Here is a 21723-nt window from a genome sequence, read left to right on the forward strand (position 1 = left end):
ATCTGGAGAGTTACCATTGGCCACCCCTGCCCTATGGGAATCTGTCTCCATAGGGAATAATGGAGTGCCCAGCAAACATTTTCCCCACCACCGCTTTCTGATGACCAAGAAGCAGGGGGCGGGCCTCCAGACTAGGGGATCCCCTGCCCCCACCTGGGGATTGGCAACCCTATTTATTTAGCCACCTCTCTGAATGTCCTCCAGGCCCACAGTAGGGGTCAGTCACCAGAGATCACCATGACTTCATGGTGCACACACACACAAAATACAAAACAAACAAACAAAAAACAAAACAAAAAATAAAAAATTGTGGTCTGAGCTCCTCCCCCTTACACACCATGGAAAGCCTCGCACCAGCACTTACATGCTATATTCATTTGCTCTGTATATCACCAACGCTGGTTAAAATACCAATGATATATTTGAAAGTCAAAAATGTCCTGCAATATGTTAAACCACTCCAGCTTCCACTATGAAAATGGCAGGCTGTGCTCTACATAATGCCTTAATGTTGAATGCATACACACTTAGATGCATGTGCACTACATGCAAGTTGCAGTCCTCCCCACACCAAAGACACCTGGGGGGGGGGATGGGGTTGAAGCCTAATGACTGGCTTGTAGCTACTCAATCAAACACCATATTTAATTCATTGCCACAAGGTAAAATAAAATAAATTTACCTGGGACAAGTACCAACAAGTCAGGATTGTCCACAGAAAACAGAACCAATGGAGCACACCTAGACCCTCAGCCCCATGCTATAGTTCATGAAATACAGTGAGTTCAGCCAGCTCTGATTCAACCAAGAACACTTTATTACAAGCAGAAACAGTCACAAAAACAATCCAGGCAAAACTGCAACTGTATGCAATCTGGCCATGGTTAACCACACACCCCTAGCAGGCAACAGTTACTCCTATAGGCTCCCTCTAGAATCCTTCATTTGCATCTCTTTGTTACAAGTTGTTGTTACATGTCTAGCATCCTGATTGGCGAGTTCTTCCAGGCTTCAGGATCCTGGTTTGCAAGGAGTGCGTGTCTCAAGCTCAGGCAACAAGAACCCAGTGAGATGCAATACATAACAGTTCACATGAGTTCTCTTACAGGCACCATGACGTTGGTAACATTGCCAACTCTGGCTTGAAAAACTCCTGGAAGTTTGGGGATGGTGCCTGGGGAGGATGAAGTTTGGGGAAGGAACTAAATGGGACATGATGCTATACAGTTCAACCTCTGAAGTTCCCATTTCCTCCCTGGGAAATGATCTCTGTAGGTTGAAGATAAATTGTAATTTTGGGCAACTCCAAACCCTAACTTGGTGACCCTAAGTTAATAAAAAGTAAATAGATTGCAGCAGTGTTAGCAACAACATCCTAATCATAATAAACAAGTTAGCAGTCTGCAGCTAGGGTCAGTTCAGATAATCTGCTTGCATCTCACAAGAAAATCAGGACCCTCCTCTGGGTTTACTCAAACATGTTGGATAGGAACATCAGCATTGCAATATTCAGCCTGCAATTCAGTGTCCCTGACATTTACCAGCTATGGATAGTGCCACAGAAGCACAGCAGCCAAAGAATGATCTGATATTCACTTTCAACATTAACCTCTCAGAGGAGAGAGAGAACTCAGGCATACAGAGCCTGCAAAATAAATAATTTGTTGAGTATTTATTCAAAGTTCCAGGCCCTCCATGATGCACTCCCTCTCTCATAGTGCAGTGTAATACCAGGCCTAAGTAGGGGCTCTTTGTACATACACAGCTTACTTCCTATTTTCACTGAATCTGAGTCAGCTGGGGTGTACTTTGAATGCTGGGCCTGCACTCTGTGCATATTTCCCCCCTCTCAAATTTCTATTGGAAATTGAAGTGTATACATTCCACATATCCATGAAAACCTGGGTAGTGTTGTGGGGTTGGTCTCTCCTGATTGGTTAGTTTCGCACTTTTGAAATAAGAGATTCTTCCAGTTGAATTTACTATGGGGTCACGAGTAGTGTCCCCCTCCCTTTATTAGTAGTCAAGGAGTTTAACACTAATTTGGGATAGTGGGAGGAAAAAATAATTGGGAGGGATTGCATTAAAAGTCTAGTGAGAGGAGATGCCGATTACTTGATCAGAGAGGCAGTGGGGAGGCTTCTGTGTGGCTGCTTGGTGGAGGAGGTTCATGAGGGGGGGAGGGGGAGATGCCAATGCTTTGCAGCCTGAGTCCTCCCCACACCAAAGAAGCCTTGGGGGGATGGGGCTGAAGCCTAATGTCGCCCCCCATTGTTATTTGGAAATGACATGACAAAAGGGGAAGACCAGATGTTGAGATGGACCAGACTTTCTTTTTTGAAACAGGATGCTGCTGCCCCAGAGCAAGCAGGGCTAGTGCCAGGCTTTCTGATGCCCTAGGTGGGTAGGTGAGGGTCTCCTCCTCCTCCTCCCTCCCAGGCAATTTAAATTGCACAGGAGTGTGCCAAGCAGCAGCTGCTGCCCTTCCTGCACCAGTGGATCAAAAACTGGCTGAGTAATAGGAAGCAGAGAGTGAGTATAAATGGGCAGTCTTCGCAGTGGAGGACGGTAAGCAGTGGGGTGCCGCAGGGCTCGGTACTGGGTCCCATGCTCTTTAACTTGTTCATAAATGATTTAGAGTTGAGAGTGAGCAGTGAAGTGGCCAAGTTTGCGGATGACACTAAATTGTTCAGGGTGGTGAGAACCAGAGAGGATTGTGAGGAACTCCAAAGGGATCTGTTGAGGCTGGGTGAGTGGGCGTCAACGTGGCAGATGCGGTTCAATGTGGCCAAGTGCAAAGTAATGCACATTGGGGCCAAGAATCCCAGCTACAAATACAAGTTGATGGGGTATGAACTGGCAGAGACTGACCATGAGAAAGATTTTGGGGTCATGGTAGATAATTCACTGAAAATGTCAAGACAGTGTGCGTTTGCAATAAAAAAGGCCAATGCCATGCTGGGAATTATTAGGAAGGGAATTGAAAACAAATCAGCCAGTATCATAATGCCCCTGTATAAATCAATGGTGCGGTCTCATTTGGAGTACTGTGTGCAGTTCTGGTCGCCGCACCTCAAAAAGGATATTATAGCATTGGAGAAAGTCCAGAAAAGGGCAACTAGAATGATTAAAGGGCTGGAACACTTTCCCTATGAAGAAAGGTTGAAACGCTTAGGGCTCTTTAGCTTGGAGAAATGTCGATTGCGGGGTGACATGATAGAGGTTTACAAGATAATGCATGGGATGGAGAAAGTAGAGAAAGAAATACTTTTCTCCCTTTCTCACAATACAAGAACTCGTGGGCATTCCATGAAATTGCTGAGCAGAAAGGTTAAAACGGATAAAAGGAAGTACTTCTTCACCCAAAGGGTGAGTAACATGTGGAATTCACTGCCACAGGAGGTGGTGGCGGCCACAAGCATAGCCACCTTCAAGAGGAGGTTAGATAAAAATATGGAGCAGAGGTCCATCAGTGGCTATTAGCCACAGTGTGTGTGTGTGTGTATATATTTGGCCGCTGTGTGACACAGAATGTTGGACTGGATGGGCCATTGGCCTGATCTAACATGGCTTCTCTTATGTTCTTATGTTCTTAGTGAAAGGCCCTGCTGATTAGCTGATTGGTGGGGCCTTTAAATTGCCTGGGAGGCTGGCTCCTGCTCCTGGGTGCTCTCACAATCATAGGTAGTGCCAGCAGAAGCAACTGGGTTGGCCTCCCCCTGGCCGGCAGGGTCTTTAAATCGCACAGGAAGGGCAGTGGCTGCTCCTGCTGCTCTTCCTGTGCAATTTGAACTGGGGGCAGGGTCAGCCTTTAAGCTGCAGCACCAGCAATTCAAATTGCAGGGAAAGAGCCGCAGGAGCAGCTGCACATCCCTCCCCATACAATTTAAAGACCTTGCCAACATGTAAATATGTGGTGTTCTGATACCACAACTTTATTTTTTGTGCAAACCAGAAGTGACATAATCACCTCTGAGAAGGAGGCTGAAGTTGGTTCCCAGTTCCTTATTCATTCCTTATTTGTGACTCATTCATAAATTGAAGTACAAATACTGGGGACAGAATAAAAGCTCTAAACCCAAAATAAGGTTTGGACCACCATAATCATACATCCATTCAAAGCCAACTTCCTGTGTCAGCTACTTCAAAGTTGGGTGCCCTCAGGACAATTGCACAGGCAGACATAGGGGCCAGGCTGCCTTAGGATTGCCACCCCCCCAGCTCCTGGCAGGGATTCCCCCCTTTGGCTGGTGGGGATCCCCCCAGCTGGCTAGTGAGGGAAAACCCACCCCAAACAGTGACATAATTGTGCGGTGTCCCTAATGTGATGCTGTCACTTCTGGGTGACATCATCATGCTGGGGATGTCATATGGCAACACTCTATTGTTTTGAAGCAACCCCCCCCCCCAACCCCAACTATAGAGCAGGGGTGTCGAACTCATTCGTTATGAGGGCTGGATCTGACTTAAATGAGACCTTGTTGGGCCAGGCTGGGCTGTAGTGGGTTGAGCCAGGTGTGTACCTAGTTAAGATTAGGTAGCAGAGAGATAAACTTGTTAAAGGACACAGATGAACACAACTAAAGTTTAAAAAAAAAAAAAAAAAACCCTTAAAACATGCTTTAAAAACATTAGCACTAGGTCTTAAAAGTGCTTTTTCCCCCCCATGGGATCCAGGGAACGGGCAAAGGAAGCTCTGGCTCTTTCCCTCCCTCCTCAGGGGACCAGGAGGGGGAGTCGCCTCAGCCAATTGAAGGAAGAGAGTAGCTCTGTACTCTCTTGGCTCAGTAGCTCTGCTGTGTGACTGAGATGCAAAGCAAACAGATACAGAAGGAAGCAAGAGAGAGGGAGAAGGAAGCAGACCACAGCCAGTTGTTTGTGGGCCTGATAGGAGCCCTTGGGGGGGGGGGGTGATTTGGCCCCCAGGCCGCATGTTTGACACCCCTGCTATAGAGTTTTGCCCCAAAACCAGAGCATTACCTCCAATGTCATTGCTGTGATGACATCATTTCCAGGTGACATCATCACATTGGAGATATTGCACACAATGCTCCCCAAATCTCCCCCACCATGATGAAGAAGGGACCTGGCAACCCTAAGAAAGGAAAGGTCCCCTGTGCAAGCACCAGTCGTTTCCGAATCTGGGGTGACATTGCTTTCATAGCGTTTTCACGACAGACTTTTTATGGGGTGGCTTTTTACTTCCCCAGTCTTTTACACTTTCCCCCCAGCAAGCTGGGTACTCATTTTACTGACCTTGGAAGGATGGAAGGCTGAGTCAACCTTGGGCCGGCTATCTGAATCCAGCTTCCGCCGGAATTGAACTCAAGTCGTGAGCAGAGACTTCAGACCACAGTACTGCAGTACTGCTGATTTACCACTCTGCACCACGGGGCCGCTTGGCTCCCCCCCCCAAAAAATATGTGTTCTTCAATTTATTAATAAGTCACAAGTAAGGAATTAATAAGGTACTGGGAACCTTGAGCAAAGCTTGAAGCCAACCTCCATCCAAAGGAACACTTCTCCAACTTGAGTGGCTTGTCCACTGGAATCACTCTAGCTCTGTAGCCTGACGGAAGGCTTCCAACATTGCTCAGTGGAAGAATCCTCCATTGTGTTATTCTCAAACTACAATAGACACCATTACTCTTTGATCCCATCAGCCTTGTCAGTTTGTGAGTGGGTACACCAGAAGAAGTCGCATCATGTCCCAGTGTTGGAGTGTTTAATATATTCCTCTTCTCCATTTTTCTTCCACTGCTCTATGAATGGCAGCTGGCAACCTAGGGTCCTGGGGAGATCTGGCTAGCGGCCTTATAAGAAAGGTTAATCTGAGAGTGTATAACTGGCCCAAGATCACCCAGCAAGCTTCCACAGCAGGGTGGGATTCAGACCTGGGTTTCCCAGATCCTACCGAGGCCAACAGAGTAACCACTCTATAGCATTTATTATTTGTACATGAACTTCCTAGCCCATACTCAGCTGCTACACTCTAAGGACATGCCCTTATCATTTTCTTCTCTTTTATTTCTTTCAGGTGTCTGGAAGTGAGAAAGTATATCTCATTAGGATAATTCCTGGAGTTAATCTGTGTTGCCAGTTTCCCACTAACAGCTTGCAGCATGGCTTTATAAATGGAAGTGCTTTCCAAAATATTCCAGGTGGTGCTGGCAGCTTGACACTCTAACCTGCTCCTTCTCCTTTGTTTTTAGAACTAGCAGTGTATTATGAACATATACGACATAAACACATGCCTCGGGAATGGAAGCTTGATGCCATTAGCTCCCTCTCAGCACAGCTCTTGACCATAGCTTGGCCTTTTGCAAACTATAAAAATGCCAGGATTGTACATTTAAAGATGTTTCTGTCCTCTCTGTCAGGGAACAGGGGAAGCAGGATGTTGAGTGACAGGCTGGGCAGACCGCCAGGCCACCCTTCCTGTCACGGTTGCTGACAAGCCTCATAGCCGACACTGCTTAGGCCGACGTCTGGAGCATTTCTCTTCATGTTCAGCTCCACCTTTGTAAGCAGACCTTGTCAACTGCCATCTCGTTCCCTTTCCACAGCCTCACTAAAATGTCAAATACCTGAAACACCACAGGCAGCATAGAGCTGATTTCCCTTCCTCCAAGTTTTCTATGCTTTAAAGTTGTTTAATAAGAAGAAATTCCACAGGTAAAACTTTTCCCATCACCACACTGGCAAAGCTTTATCTGCTGAATGTCCTCACCTTTCACAAGAATAACAACTGACAGGGGAAAAAACTGGCTGTTTCACAGCAAGATCAAATTAGTAATGAAAATGGAGGCAACAGGTGTGCTAAAAGGAACAGTTTCCGAAACCTTAAATAACACAATGTTTGACTCCAGTGGCACCTTTAAAACCAACAAAGTTTAATTCTGGGTATAAGCTTTCATGTACATGCACACTTCTTCAGATACATACACTTTATTTTATTGCTTCAGACCAACCGAATCTTAAAAATAATATAACACATTTACTCACTATTATTTTCGCACAAATATTATTCCATAGCCACACAATTTAATATATTTCTCACTTAACTCAGCTACTAACCATACCCAATTCTTCCTCTAACGGCTTCCAAATGAGCCAGAGCTAGCCCGTCAGCCAAGTGGCCTCTCCCTCCCTCTCTCTCCCCCCCCCCCCCGTTTTAGGGCTGTCAGATGTTCACCTGGAGATACTGCCCTGCTGAAATTTCCTAGTGTGCAATTAGATTTAATGGTGGACCTATATGGAGAAGGGATGGGGTAGATAGCCAGATTCCACCTCTCGCTCTCAAAATGAAAAGAGAAATTTTAGACCCATGGCAGCAAGAGGCAACGATAAGATGGCAGCTTGCAGCTTGCACCTGCACCTTAAGTTACCACTCCATTGAGCAAAACTTGAAGCCTTTCTTCTGCAGCCAAAGAAGCCTTGAATGTCTGTTCCACGGGATCTGCTCAAGCACCTTAGGCCTGAGGAAGGCTTCCCATTCTGTTCAGTGGAGTGGTGGGATGGGATGGGATAGGATCCAATCCCATTAATCCAATCCCATTAACTTCAGAACAGCAAGTTAGACACAGAAGTGTCTACTGTTGTATTATTCTCAAAGTACAATAGACACTGTTGCTCTTTGATCATGCCAACCTTGTCAGCTTGTTAGTGGTAAGCACTCCTCTGGGATGGGAGTGCATGCTGCTCTGGGAAAGGCAGCCTTTCCAGTTCACGAAAGCCAACCATTAGGGACAGCTAATGGCCTTTCTCCAATGTTTGCACACAGCCATAGTTGCAAGCCAGTGCAATGAAAAGGCTACTTCAACATATCGCTTTACCTGTACTCAGTTGCGCTCATCTGTATGCACAGTGGACATTGACTGAGTGTTTTGGAGCCTGTGCTTTGTGCTTACCAGGAGGCTGCAACAGCATCAAGAGCCCCATGACACAGAGTGGTAAGCTGCAGTATTGCAGTCCAAGCTCTGCTCAGGACCTGAGTTCGATCCCAGCAGAAGCTGGGTTCAAGTAGCCGGCTCAAGGTTGACTCAGCCTTCCATCCTTCCGAGGTCAGTAAAATGAGTACCCAGCTTGCTGGGGGTAAAGTGTAGATGACTGGGGAAGGCAATAGCAAACCACCCCATTAAAAAGTCTGCCATGAAAACATCGTGATGCTCAGATGTGCATGGGCTGCAAGACCTCTCTGAAAAGGTCAGAGAATAATTTACTGCCCTAAAGTTTCTAATTGTTGTTCATGAGGACTTTTGTCCTCTTCCTAACCATCACTCATATGGCATGAGCCACACGTCTCTTGATTAGTGTCTATCATATGATTTCTGATAACACTATTTGGTTTGTGCCTTCACTCAGAAAGAGTCAGTGAAGCTTGAAGTAATAAGATGGCTTTGCCCTCTTGAAATCTCCTTGCAAGCTTCAGAGATATTCAGGGAAGGGTTAACAGCCTGCCGAAAAAGAGGTGGATGATCCTCTGCCCAAACAGGACAGCATTCTCTGCCAGCTCCTTGGCATTTGGACCTAGTGAGCATTGTTTTTGTGGGGTCTGTTTTCTGGCATCAATGTTCATCCTATCTGTTTGGATCCTCTCCCCCACAGTTCTGATCTCTGTCTGCTGGTTGCTCTTACAGGCATGTGATTTGGCTTGGTTTTTCTACTTTCTTGCTGAGCCCAGCCTGGCTGCTCTACAGCTCACCCTTGGCTATTTTAACCAGCTTGCAAGCTAAAAAAAGAGAACACATTACCAGTTGCATACTCCCCCACTAGGTTACTACATAGCTCCCCCCAACCTCTGTACTTGCCTGCTATAGCATAGTTGCAGAACAAGGATAACATCTGTCTTTTGTGGTTGTGCAATATGACTTTTTATGACGCCTTCACTGCAGCTAAGGTGATAAATTTTCAGGACAAAGAAAATTAAATAGCATATGCTTTCTCTACACAATTTTTCAATCTTTGACAGGATTAAAGGTTTTTCCTTTATCCAGCAATCCTGAAGGCAAAAAGCATGCAAACAATTCACATCTGGGACACCTGGTCAGTAAGACACAGGATGCTGAACTAAATGGATCAATGCACTTGATCAAGTGGGACTTACTTCCCAGCAAACAAATATATGATCAAATCTTTGAATAGGATTCAAAGACACAAAGTCCCTCATTATAATGGTAACATGTGAATTGACCTTGAAAGGTACACATGTGAGCTGGCTGGTATTGTTTAAGAGAATGAGCTATGATCCAGGAAATCTAACATTCAAATCTCCTCCATCGTGAACTCAGTAAGTCATAAGGAACTTTGTCTCAACCCTACTTCCCTGCAATATACAGTATTAATACTGGTATATCTCAAAAAACGGTAATCAGTTATAGGAGATTTTCCAGCATCAAATTAGTTCAGGTCAGGTCTTGTTCACCAGCCATAATCAGGCAGCCAGTTTTTCAGATAATTAGTCACAAGAACATGAAGCTGCTCATGCTGAATCAGATCCCTGGTCTACCAAGGTCAGTATTTTCTACACAAACTGGCAGCGGCTCTCCAGGGTCTCAAGCAGAGATCTTTCACATCACCTGCTGCCAGTTTCCGTAACTGGAGGTGCTGGTGATTGAGCCTGGGATCTTTTGCATGCCAGGCAGCTGCTCTACCACTGAGTAGCTTTTCCCCTCTCCTTCCCTGGTCATCTGTTTGTCAACTAGTTTGTGGCTGTTCAGCAGGTTACTTTGATATATTCTCTCCTAACAGTGCAGTGCAGCTCAATCAGCTTTTTGCATGTGCACATTCTCAGACAGCCCAAAGTTCTACTCTACCTCTTGCATGTTACCTTGCTTCACTGCTGGGAAGCAGTTATTTCAACAGACAGTTTTAAAAATATTATATAGTAAGTCCTAAATAAATGCCATGTTTTAAACAAATCCTACTGTTCATCTAGGTACTCCGTAGAAATGGGAATGGCTGCCTATTTGTTTGGAGAAGTGGCATTTTCATGCCTGAATGCTTTTGGAGCAACCCAATACAAATCAGTTTGGTTGCTGTTCAAATTGTTTGATGCCAAACTGAAAAGACCTAGTAATAGACTCATGTCAAATTCTTCCACAGCTGAAGGCAGTACATTTGATTGCTGAACACGTTTGCTGCAAATTTTGCAGGTTCCCTAACACAAGGCTCTCTGAACAATTATAGAAGAGCTGGATTTTATAGCTGACTCAGCCTTCCATCCTTCTGAGGTTGGTAAAATGAGTACCCAGCTTGCTGGGGGGTAAAGTGTACTGCAGATGACTGGGGAAGGCAATGGCAAACCACCCCATAACAAAAAGTCTGCCAAGAAAACATCCTGATGTGACGTCACTCCATGGTTGGGAGCGACCTGGTGCTTGCACAGGGGACTACCTTTACCTTATTTCCCTCCAACCCTAAGGAGTCTTAAAGTGGTTTACACTCTCCTTCCCTTCCTGACCTCACAACAGACACCTTGCGAGGTAGGTGGGACTGAGAGAGTTCTGAGAACTGTTACAGACCCAAGGTCATCCAGCAGGCTTCATGTGGAGGAGAGGAAACCAAACCCAGTTTTCCAGATTAGAGTCTGCTGCTCTTAATGATTACACCAAGTGCTTTAGAAAAAAAGCCATGACTACACCACACTGGTTCTATGCACTATGGAAATGATGGGAATGCTTAACAAACAAATACACCCTACATTTCAGAATTGCCCCATCTTCTTCCTTTGCTTCTTATCAAATGCCCCCATATTTCAGAGTATTCTGCATCAGGTTGAACTGCATGTTAGCATTTTTCTCTTGATTACCAGGACAGGGTTGCTTTTCACCCCCAGAGGTTTACCTGTTCAGAATAATGAGGAAAACTGATAAGAAAGGACTCTGGCACTTTCACCTGAAAGATTTATCACCCTCTCTTAGCAAGCTGGCATACATTTTATATCTGAGAACGGCAATTATGTGATGGGAATCCAATATTAGCATATTTAACAGCTCTCTTGGTAAATGGTGGCAAAAAAGGAGGAATGAACATAGAGCAGCAGGGATATGTTTATGTCAACAGAGTCTCTGCCTCTGACAGGCATCCCCCAGAGAGGACGAAGGTTTGCATAGATTTTCCCCACCACCACCTTTCTCGGAACAGCATGGCTTAATTTAGGAGCGTAAATGTTGTCTGTTTGCCAATACAGAGCTGAGAATTAAGAGGGATGCCGGGAAGTCGGCTAACACAGCAACAGTTTTAAAAATCTAGGGGGAAAGTGAGTGGAAAATCTTATTTTGTTAGAAATGTCCTTACAAAGACAACACAAATTGTATTTTTGTATTAAACCTTGCAGGGCTTAGGCCAGCATTCACTTGCCCAGGGCAGCCAGCCAAGAATATACTCCACCATGTCTCTTTGGGGCCTTGACTCAAGTATGTGTGATGTCTCTCTCTGCTATTATGTTTTGCAGTTTACAGATGCAGAAACCTTAGTGTACGTGGAGTTATAGTTAACCACTCGACTCCAGGCGAGTGTATTTTGTGGAAGCACAGAAGAGTGGGGAATGTGATGTAGGTCTCAGCTTTCAGCATCCCAAAGATCTCACTTTTCACTTTAAATAAAAAGCAAGTTACCAGCCATTATGACTGAGAAGAAAGAACAGAATGCATGTGGACACGTAAACATAGTGAAGATCAGTGAAGTCAGATTTGAAGTCGGACCAGGTTGGACTTTCAGAGTCCTATAGCAGGGGTGGCCAAACCTGCTTTAACATAAGAACCACATAAACATTGGATGCTTGAGAGCTGCAAGGAGAGAGGGAGGGAGGCAAATAGATGAGGAGGGAGAGGTGGAAAGAAAGCAACGTTAAATGCATTCTCCACGCTGCTGGTAGGCTTGGTATAGAGAAGTTATTTAAAGAGAGAAATGCCTTCTTCAAGCCAGCTGATGAGGTGGTGGGGGCTTCAAGAGTCACACAATATGTATGAGCCACATGTGGCTCCTGAGCAGCAATTTTTCAATTGGATATGCCAAGTGTTGAACTTGGGATCTTTTTTTGCAGGCACACCAAATAATTTACCATTGAGTCACAGCCCTTGCTCTGAGAGTTTATTGGTGTCAATCTTTTTGCTTTAAACTCACCATCCTGTGTATGGAAGTCTGCTTTCTTTATCTCAACTCATCTCCAGGCTAGGGAACATTTTTGGGAGGGGGAGTCACTGAAGGTTGATTACAACAGAACCACACTTTTTTGGAACTGGGCCTGGAGTGAAAGATTCAGCTTCCAGGTTTGTGGGTGGCAGCAGGAAAGCCACAGCCTGTCCTGGCCAGGCTGAAGGAGAAAGCCATCTGTTTGTAGAATAGTGAGAGACACAAAACAACCCATATGACAAAAATCACAAGACGAATGAAGTTTGACTGGAGCAGCCAGCTGAGGCCTCAATGAGCCGAGCCAGTTCCATGCCCTAGGGATGCAAATGCACGGCCCTCTTCCCTGGGAGGTATTTGCCTTCTGGTCCAGCAGGGATGCAGTTAAAGTTCCACGCTCAATTGGTCACATTTCAGGATGTAACTAGAGCCCAGCTGTCCTCAGGATGAAGCTATTTCATGAGAGAAAAGCAACACACAAGGCATTGCCAAAACATCTGGCCATCATAGCCCATGGCTAATTTCTGCATTTTCTGAAACAACGACAGGGTCAGGGGCTCTGGCTAAAGGAAGCAGAACAGGACTCTGTTCTCCCTACAGAGCTGTAAGGGGGGGGGGGGTGCACATATTTTTAAATTTGCTGCATCCCAGAAGCACAATACAGATGGTGTTGGCCCTGACAAATAATTTACACCAAGGCAAGGAACAGAGACTCACGTACAAGCAAGTTACAGAGCCGGAAGAGATGCAGAACTCTTCCTATTTCTCATGGGAGAGCAGCCATGAGGGAGTCAGACTGGAAGAGAACGAACAGGAAGCATTTGTGAGAGCACATTGCAAAGCTACCACAGTTGTTAAGGGGTTGAGCCCTGCTCTGGTGTAACAGCAGAACCCCAGTCAGAGAACAGCTGTAACATGGAAATGAATTCTGCCAAGAATTTCCAGATTACGCTGGGAAAAAATGTAAGCATGGACATCTGCTGTATTACCAAGGAGGCCAGCCCTTTCCCTAGGCCAGGTAAGGCAACCTGCTTCACTTGGTGGATTTTGGGGGTTCACTTTGTGGACAGCAGATGAATTATTTGATGGTGGCTCTACTTTTGCCACCATTAGGAGATACCACTGGGATATTCTGCCGATGTGTCTTCGGTGATCTCTCAGTGCAGTCCTAAACAGAGTTAACATCTTTTTAAGCCCATTGACTTCAAGAGATTTAGGAGGATGTAACCCTGTTTAGGATTGCATTGTCTGTCACCACAGTAATAATAATAATAATAATAATAATAATAAGAAGAAGAAGAAGAAGAAGAAGATATTGGATTTATATCCCGCCCTCCACTCCGAAGAGTCTCAGAGCGGCTCACAATCTCCTTTACCTTCTTCCCCCACAACAAACACCCTGTGAGGTGGGTGGGGCTGGAGAGGGCTCTCACAGCAGCTGCCCTTTCAAGGACAACTTCTACCAGAGCTATGGCTGACCCAAGGCCATTCCAGCAGGTGCAAGTGGAGGAGTGGGGAATCAAACCCGGTTCTCCCAGATAAGAGTCCGCACACTTAACCACTACACCAAACTGGCTCTACTGAGGAATTAAATGTCCTTTCTCAGCCTATGTGGTGTCAAGTAAAGTGCTTTGATACTCTTCTCCTCCTCAAAAAAACTTTCAACAAATTTGCAGGAGTTTAAAGGAGCCCCAAGGCACAGAGTGGTAAGCTGCAGTACTGCAGCCCAAACTCTTCTCACAACCTGAGATCAATCTTGGCAGAAGCTGGGTCAGGTATCTGGCTCAAGGTTGACTCAGCCTTCTGTCCTTCTGAGGTCGGTAAAACGGGTACCTTGCTTGCTGAGGGTAAGGCATAGATGACTGGGGAAGGCAATGGCAAATCACCTCATAACAAAAAGTCTGCCAGGAAAACGTTGCAATGTGATGTCACCCCATGGGTCAAGTAATGACTCAGTGATTGCACAGGGGGACTACCTTTACTCCAAGAATGCTCCATTATATTTTCCCATTCTTAAGTGCCTGGATTTTTCTAAGTATGACATTTTCAAAAGAGGCTTCTGAGATACATCAACACAACACTTTTTCAGCACAACACTTTTTATACGAAAACATAATCTTCATGACCAACAAGCCATTAGCGTAATACTTGGAATCTCATATCTGTTTAAAAGCAGTTGTCCTTTGGCAGTAAAACATATTTAATTTCACTTCAGCATTTCCAATTCTGGAAGCATAATCAGAACCTCTCAAGTTGGCATTCAGAAGTGACACTTCCAGTTTGCTCCAATTCTATTGAAGCTACAGCTAATTCACACATTACAATTGTCCAAGGGATAACTTACGCTAATAGTACCACACAGACACTCATATTAAATATCTATTTTGACATTGTGTTTAAGGTTCAGAAGTCAATGAAGTGCTGCATCTTCCAAAAGAGTACAGTCACACAACTTTAAATAGTCATGGGATCTGTGAGTAACACATGGGCAAACACAGCTTTTTCTACAAAAAAAACACGTTTGCTTAGAATTGGTTCACATGTGTTATGTGTGGACTGATGCCATTAGAAATGGTACTGGGCTTGAAGTTAAACAATGACATTATCAAAGTCCTGATGCCTCCAATCACACATCACTTCAGCCGTTACCAACATGAGTGAACTAGGTTTCACTTTGAGGGAAATGTCAGGAATGCACCAACCTATAGCTTTCGCTCCACACCGGTTTATAAGCTTCTACTCATCTCTGACTCAGTTGTTTTGTCCTTGTACAAGAAACTGCAAAACTAAGAGAGCAATCTTAAACAGGTCTACTCAGAAGTAAGTCCCATTTTATTCAGGAGCATATTCTGAGCAAGAAAAGGCAGTACACTATATCCTGACCTCATGTGATCTTGAAAACTTACTTGGATGGGAGACCACAGGGAAGCCCAGAACTCCATGTGTGCAGAACTTAAGAGATCCAGTTCTCCCACATTGCTCTTTCAGTGAATGACATAGTCTGTGGCTTGCTACCACTGATCAGCCCCTCCCTCTTACCATTTATTTATTTATTTATTTATTCATTCATTCATTCATTCATTCCGGGATTTATATCCCGCCCTTCCCACGAGTGGCTCAGGGCGGCTTACAACAGACAACAAAACAATAAAATCGGAATAAATTAGTTACATTTAAAATCAAGCATTTAAAAACCTAAAACCTTAAAATTAATATTAACTATAGAATTATCACAGAAATCTAAAAGCTACATTGTGACCTCACCTCAGTTCCATCAGCCTCCAGCAGTTTGTTTGGGTTGTTTGGGGTGCCCCCCACCCCCCATTTAATATTGTTCCTTTTGTTACTGTTTAACTGTTTGCTCTTTCTAACCTACTTGTTGATTTACGTTCCAGTAAGATTTTAGATGGCTTTTAAAATAAACATGGGCCAATTGGGTTTTAAGATTTTTTAAAATCGTACATTTGTTTTTTTAAATGGCTGCTTTAATGGAATCTGCCTCAAGAGCAAGATCTGAATGTTGTGGGTATGAATAAAATAAACTGTGCTAGAGATAGGTCAGCTCTTGCTGCAGCTCCACAGCCACCAATTGTTTCCAGTACAGCAGCATTTTTCACTTATGTTCTCTGAGTACTGGCTGTTTCAGGGTGTCTGCTCATCTGTTGCCAAGGTTTCTGGATATATAGGACAGGTGGATAGAAACTGGCAGCAGCAGAACATCTTGCAGTATGAGCAGGCTCTGGATTTCTTTTCAGTGGGTGACCTGTTGCCTGTATTGTCCTTAGGTTTTGTCCTAGGAAAGTGTGTCTTTTATGTCCTGTAAGAGTGCATGGAACATATATGTGTGATGTTTAGGGTTCATGAGTTATGTGCTTATAAAGCTGCTTCAAAGTGTGCAGTTGACTACATCTAAACTTGCCCTTTAAACTGGGTCGGGCTATTCAAGTTGGTCCAGGCAGTTATAAAATCTATGAGAGAGTGGGTAGTGACAGCTGCCGAAGCAGTCATGAGACTCCTCTTGAAGTTTTCCTTAGATCCAGATGATTTTAAAAACTACCACTCAGTGGCCAATAATCCTTTCTGGGCAAAATGCTTGAGCATGCATGTGGCAGACATACAATTTCAGGTGGACTATTATCTAGATTTCAATCTGGATTTAGGTTTGGAGTTGGGATTGAACCTACCTTGGTCACTTTGATGCTCTTTGCTGGGAGAGTGCATTCCTTCATTATTTGGGACCTCCTGGTGGCTTTCGATACTATCACCCATGGTTTCTTTCTGGAGTGGCTGGATGGGTTGGGTCAGCCCCAACATTGCTGGCTCTGCTTCTTTTTGGCTAGCCACTTTCAGAAAGTGTTGCTAGGCAACTTCTACTCAGTCCCATGACATCTATGCAATGGAACTGTGCAAAGATAGATCTTCTTCCCCATGCAATTTACATAGAACAGGTGGGAGAGGATGTCCAGGGATTTGGAGTGAGGTGTCATCAATATAGGGATGACACTCTTTGGTCTTAATAGGTTGCATGGATGTACAGATGTCCTGAACAAATGCTTGGAGAAGAAGGGTCACTGAACTGAATTTCAGTCAAGACAAAAAAGTTGCCCTAAAAGAACAAGTTTGGAGCTTGGGCAAACAGCTGGATCATAGCATACGGTTGGAGGCTTAGGTCTTCTCTAGTAGACCATTTTTATATGTCAGCAATTGCGATTCCTCAAAACCTTTGATTTGGTCCTGGTGATCACATCTAGACTAAACTACTGTGAAGCACCTTACATGGGCTGCCTTTGAAGACTAAAAACCACAGAGTTTTAGGAGTTTGTGGGGATTTTTTTTGGGGGGGGGGAGGGGGAGCAAAACTGCTATATAGAAACCAGTAAGATAGAAACAAAAAAGTATCATTTAATAAATATGCAATATTCCAAAAGAACAATAGCACACAAAACACATCCATTATCAGTCACAGAACACAAGACCAAAGAAGAATGCTTTATGTACTATGATTATTTTGGGACATTTTCTTGTTTTTGTGGTTGGTTGCAGGTTCAATATGAGGTGCCCAGATTGCTGCCAGGGATGTAATACAGGAATCCTATTTCCCTCATGGTGAAAAATCTGCATTGGCTGCCTGTGCATTAATGGTCACAATGCAAAGTGCTGGTTCTTGTCGTCAGGGTCCCAAAATCTTCTTAAGATCCCTGGACTAAAAGAAGTTTGATTGTCCACCACTAGAGCCATCGCATTTTTGACAGTAGCCCCCACTCTGTGGAACGCCCTTCCCGAAAACATCAGGGCCCTGTGGGACCTGTCACAGTTCCACCGGGCCTGTAAGACCGAACTATTTAAACTTGCCTTCAATGGTTAAGGGGAGGTAGCTAATGCCACACAGCACTGATAATCTCATTGGACAAATACAGATAATCAGACGTGCATCTTGGATTTTTATGGCTGGAGAATGTATGGAATTTTTATTGTATATTCTGTTTTTTAATATTCTATGTGTTTTTTAATTGTTGTTAGCCACCCTGAGCCTATTAGGGGATGGCGGGATATAAATTTGATAAAATAAAAAAGACCCTAAATGGATTAGGACCAGAGTAGCTGAAGGACTGCCTCCTCCCACACTGTCCAGCTTGTCAGTTAAGGGCCCCCATGCCTGGTTTTCTCCCTGCTTCTATGGTGAACATCAGTTTTATTGCTGTTTGGTATTTTAAAAAGTTAAACTATATTTTTTTATTGTTCCTGCTTACAGCAGATTCTGAGGAGTGTGGGATATAAATCTTTAAAAATACAAATGAAATAAATATGATGAATCCTGGGCGTTGGCTCAATTTCTTGAGTAATATGCTGTGCACATTCTCTCCCATGGATTGTTTTTGGGACTAAGTCTCTGGTTTAGTCTTCCAGTTATGTAAAATTTGTGTTTTCTGGAAGGGCATCATGCACAAATGGGTATATTGCTTGGGGGCAGGAAACCTATTAAGAGTATGCAATATCTGTTCATTTATGAAGAATTTTGTGGGCTCTGCTGACCCACAGGCTCCTACCCTCATGGAGTAATCAGCTCTGGCCAGTGGTGTATGGGGCTACAATTTCACAGCAGCAACAAAGTAGATCAGGGTCTCCAGCCTTTTCCAACTCAAGGCACCTTTAGAATTTTGACACAGAGCAGTGGGAACCATTACAAAATGGCTGCTGCAAAAGGTGGAGTCAATCACAAAATGTCAAGGAGTGAGGTTATGCATACGTCTAACAGTAACCCTTCGACATTTCATAAAGAAGCTATGCTTAACAGGACACCTTTAAAATGAACATATTGTTGAAAAATATTTTCTTGCTTATACATAGCTTACCTTCAGCCACACAGTGAAGGTCCTTATGCTGTTGCCAAAGCAATTGTTTTTAGTCTGCACAACCAATCATATCTCCAATGGCCAACCAGAAGCCTTTTTTGGGGAAAACACCACCCACTTTCTAAAAACATTTGGCAGGTGCCAGGAAATGGACCAGCAGGTGCCACGGTGCCTGCAGACAACATACTGGGGATTATGCAGTAGATCCTGCATGACTCCAGTTCACAATGGAAGCTGAATTGAGCCTTGTGCTTTTGAAGAAGCCCAATGGCCACACCAATTTTGACCTCACAATAAAATATGGACAGTCTGTCTAACCTGTATGGTTTATTCTCATCCACTTTCCCATTAAGTTATGGAAACCAGTATGCTTAAGAAAAAAGGCACACCAAAAGCAGGCAACAGGAATTTGTGCCAGAGGAAACCCAGAGTGTACAAATGTCAAGAGGGTTCTTGGATTCTCAGTTAAACTTTTAAAAAAATAATTACAATAATTCCAAATTTGTTACATAAGATGTTTAAAATACAATAATATGATTTTATACAAAGGCAGAGTAAGCTTTTGAGTACAAACAGCACGGCTCCAACCTCCACAATACCACTGAGGTGCACGAAGCGAACTCTGTTCTTTAGATGTGACTGGGAAGAGGCTCCTGAGGAGGTGGGAGAAAAGGGCCTAGGATTTTGTGTTTTAAGCCAACAGATATTCTTCTGCAGAGAAGATTAATATAATGACTGCTGGTGGAGTTCCAAAAGCAGTGGCAAAGAGGTCTTGTTCCACCTCATGGCTCAAATTCTGTAGTTCCAGTTCAGAACCACTGGGGGAGTAGATTAACACACAAGGGGAAGAGCTTGAAGGCCGAAAGAAGTTGAAGGATTAAAATACTAATTGGGAAAAGTTACAAAAATATGCCGATGGCTCAACTATGGCTGTTCTTAAAAATGAAAGAGAACTCAAGATTCTCCCTAGGACAGAATGGTAGATTTCCTGTCATCTCCTATTCCTCCAGTGGAGTGCTGAATGTCAAGAGAGTTGCCATGGCTTTCATAAGGCACAAGTTCTCCTTGCCATTACCCAGGAGTGTGGCTGACATAGCCAATGATGTACCGTGCACATCCTAAGAAAGAAATGACTGAGAAGGAAACACTCTCTCTCAACTTAACCTACCTTAAAGGGGTGTTGTGAAGATAAAATGGAGGAGAGGAAAATTATGTAGGCTGCTTTTGGAAATAAGTAAATATTTTTCTGACCTAAAACAGCCCCAGGGAGCCACTGTTTACCTGCTATGTTTCCCCCACGGGCAAAGAGCAGCTCTCTCAGGCCATTTCAGTTTTTTAAAAAATGGGATGAGGTAGGACGCTTGACGTTCCCTCCCTTTCTGCAGTCCTGATCAGAATCAGTCCCTGCATGCCTGATAATTGCATTAAAGAGAGAGCCGGGAGCTCCAATCACAAGACTCCTGTGCCTCATCCTTTCCTGGCCCGCTGGAGCAGGTCTTGCTGTGGTCCCTGCTGCCAAAGCACGTTAAGGACAGGCTAAGACCAGCTGCCTCTGGCAAAATGGCTTCCCACTCTTCAGAAGAACAGTCTGATTTCGGAAAGGCTACTGGTAAGGCTAGGAAGCAGGGATCTCCTCATCAGGCAGGCTGGTTTAGCTTTTTAGGACATTACTGGCCAACTGTATAACTTCTGAACCTAACTTCTGATATGCACCAATATGGTGAACTGAATGCCTTCAATCTGGGCCCCAAGTCCCAAGTTTCCACAGGGCCTCTCAGTGACGATGGCGGGAAGGGAGAATGGCTAAGGAGGGAGACAAGGAAAGAAGATAATGTTTATTTCACAATGTACTTCCAAAAGGCATCAAATCACTGTTTAATATAACCTCATATAAAACTGAAGCAGCAGCAATTTTTATTGAAGTACCTAAATTGAAATAAGTTTTAGAACATAATTTAAAAACAAAAAACCCCAGCAAGAGTAGCAAAATATATGATTTTTTTAATATAGCAACTGATACCTACCAGCCACTAGTAACTTACTACCAAAGTGATATTATCTCTGGTAACAACCTTTTTTTTTTAAAGACATGTAAATATATATTCATATTTATACATTTTGCAGCTATGTACATAATATCTGTGTTGCTGTTTGTCATCATAGCACTGGCTTTGTTTGGCTGCCACTTTATGTCAGTGCTGTGTGGATTCTGTACCTGAATTTGTAAAAATTCAGAGAAGTGGAATTAAGAAGCTGTCGGTAGTGATCCTGGTTTGGAAACGTCCCTTACCAACAGCCACTTCGTTCGTTGGTGATGGCCCTTGACTGCATTAACACTTGCCTGTTTCCAGCTGGATCCAGAAGGTCATGGTGCAGCAAAAGGACTTTGGATCCCAGCTCTGCTGTTAGCTTATTGAGTTGTCCAAAGTTGGTTCCTTGGGTTTCCAAGAAAGAAGGAGAAAAGAAAGGAAACCTCCTCTTCTCCAGGGAATGTAAATTCTTCCCAGAGTCCTTTTCAGAGAAGTGACAGCAAGGTGCCAACTACAAATCAGTCTCTGGGTCTCTTTGTTTTGTTTAGGTGCCACTGGCCAAAAAGGGTGGGGGGAGGGAGGATCAGCTTTAATCCATGGAGAAATACTCAAGCACACATTTCCTGCAAATGCCTATCCCAGATGTCAAGGGACTGCAGTAAAGATGGCTTGAAGATGATTAGATGATGAAATGTTTGGTGATTCAGAATGAATTCTTCACAATTCATTAATACAATAGCCAAAGTTGACTGACGGCTTCCCAAGTGGCCCTCCACCACCAGCCCTGCTGGAAGGGGAGTGCATACATGCATACACGCACACACAGGCATGTGCAATCACTCATTAACACACGCACATTGCACTCATATGCACAGAGGGCTCGCAAGTGTCACATGGAAGCTATGGGATCAGCGCCTTTTGAGTCCGCCGTTGGCAAGCTGAGGTGGGTGTTTGGGGAGACATGGTTCATCTGGGAGGGGATCATGGGAAAACACAGAGTCCTCTCCTGAAGAGCAGGTTGAGCTGCGGGTATCTGGAAAACTGGGAGAATACTGGTCCAGTGGCATGGAGAGATCCAGGTACTCCTAGAGGGAATGAAATTACCATGAAACATTCATGATCCCTGGAAGTGAGGCTCGTTTGAAGGGTGTCCTGTCCCAGATACAGAGAAAATCAAGCAAAGTCCCCTAAGAGACATGTTATCAGAA

General features: G+C 44.2%; 1 protein-coding gene across 6 annotated transcripts in view; it reads right to left on the reverse strand.

Moving 5' to 3' along the window:
* Positions 1–20305: 20305 nt before the first annotated feature.
* FGFR1 (fibroblast growth factor receptor 1) overlaps positions 20306–21723 on the reverse strand; it is a 99165-nt gene continuing 97747 nt past the window's right edge. For all 6 annotated transcript variants that reach the window (XM_060251686.1, XM_060251685.1, XM_060251684.1 and 3 more), the window contains one exon: positions 20306–21600. In XM_060251686.1, the coding sequence (XP_060107669.1) occupies positions 21424–21600 (177 nt within the window). In that variant the 3' untranslated portion in view covers positions 20306–21423. The remainder of the gene's footprint in view (positions 21601–21723) is intronic.

This window comes from Heteronotia binoei, chromosome 12 (assembly GCF_032191835.1).
Source record: "Heteronotia binoei isolate CCM8104 ecotype False Entrance Well chromosome 12, APGP_CSIRO_Hbin_v1, whole genome shotgun sequence".
Lineage (NCBI taxonomy): Eukaryota > Metazoa > Chordata > Lepidosauria > Squamata > Gekkonidae > Heteronotia > Heteronotia binoei.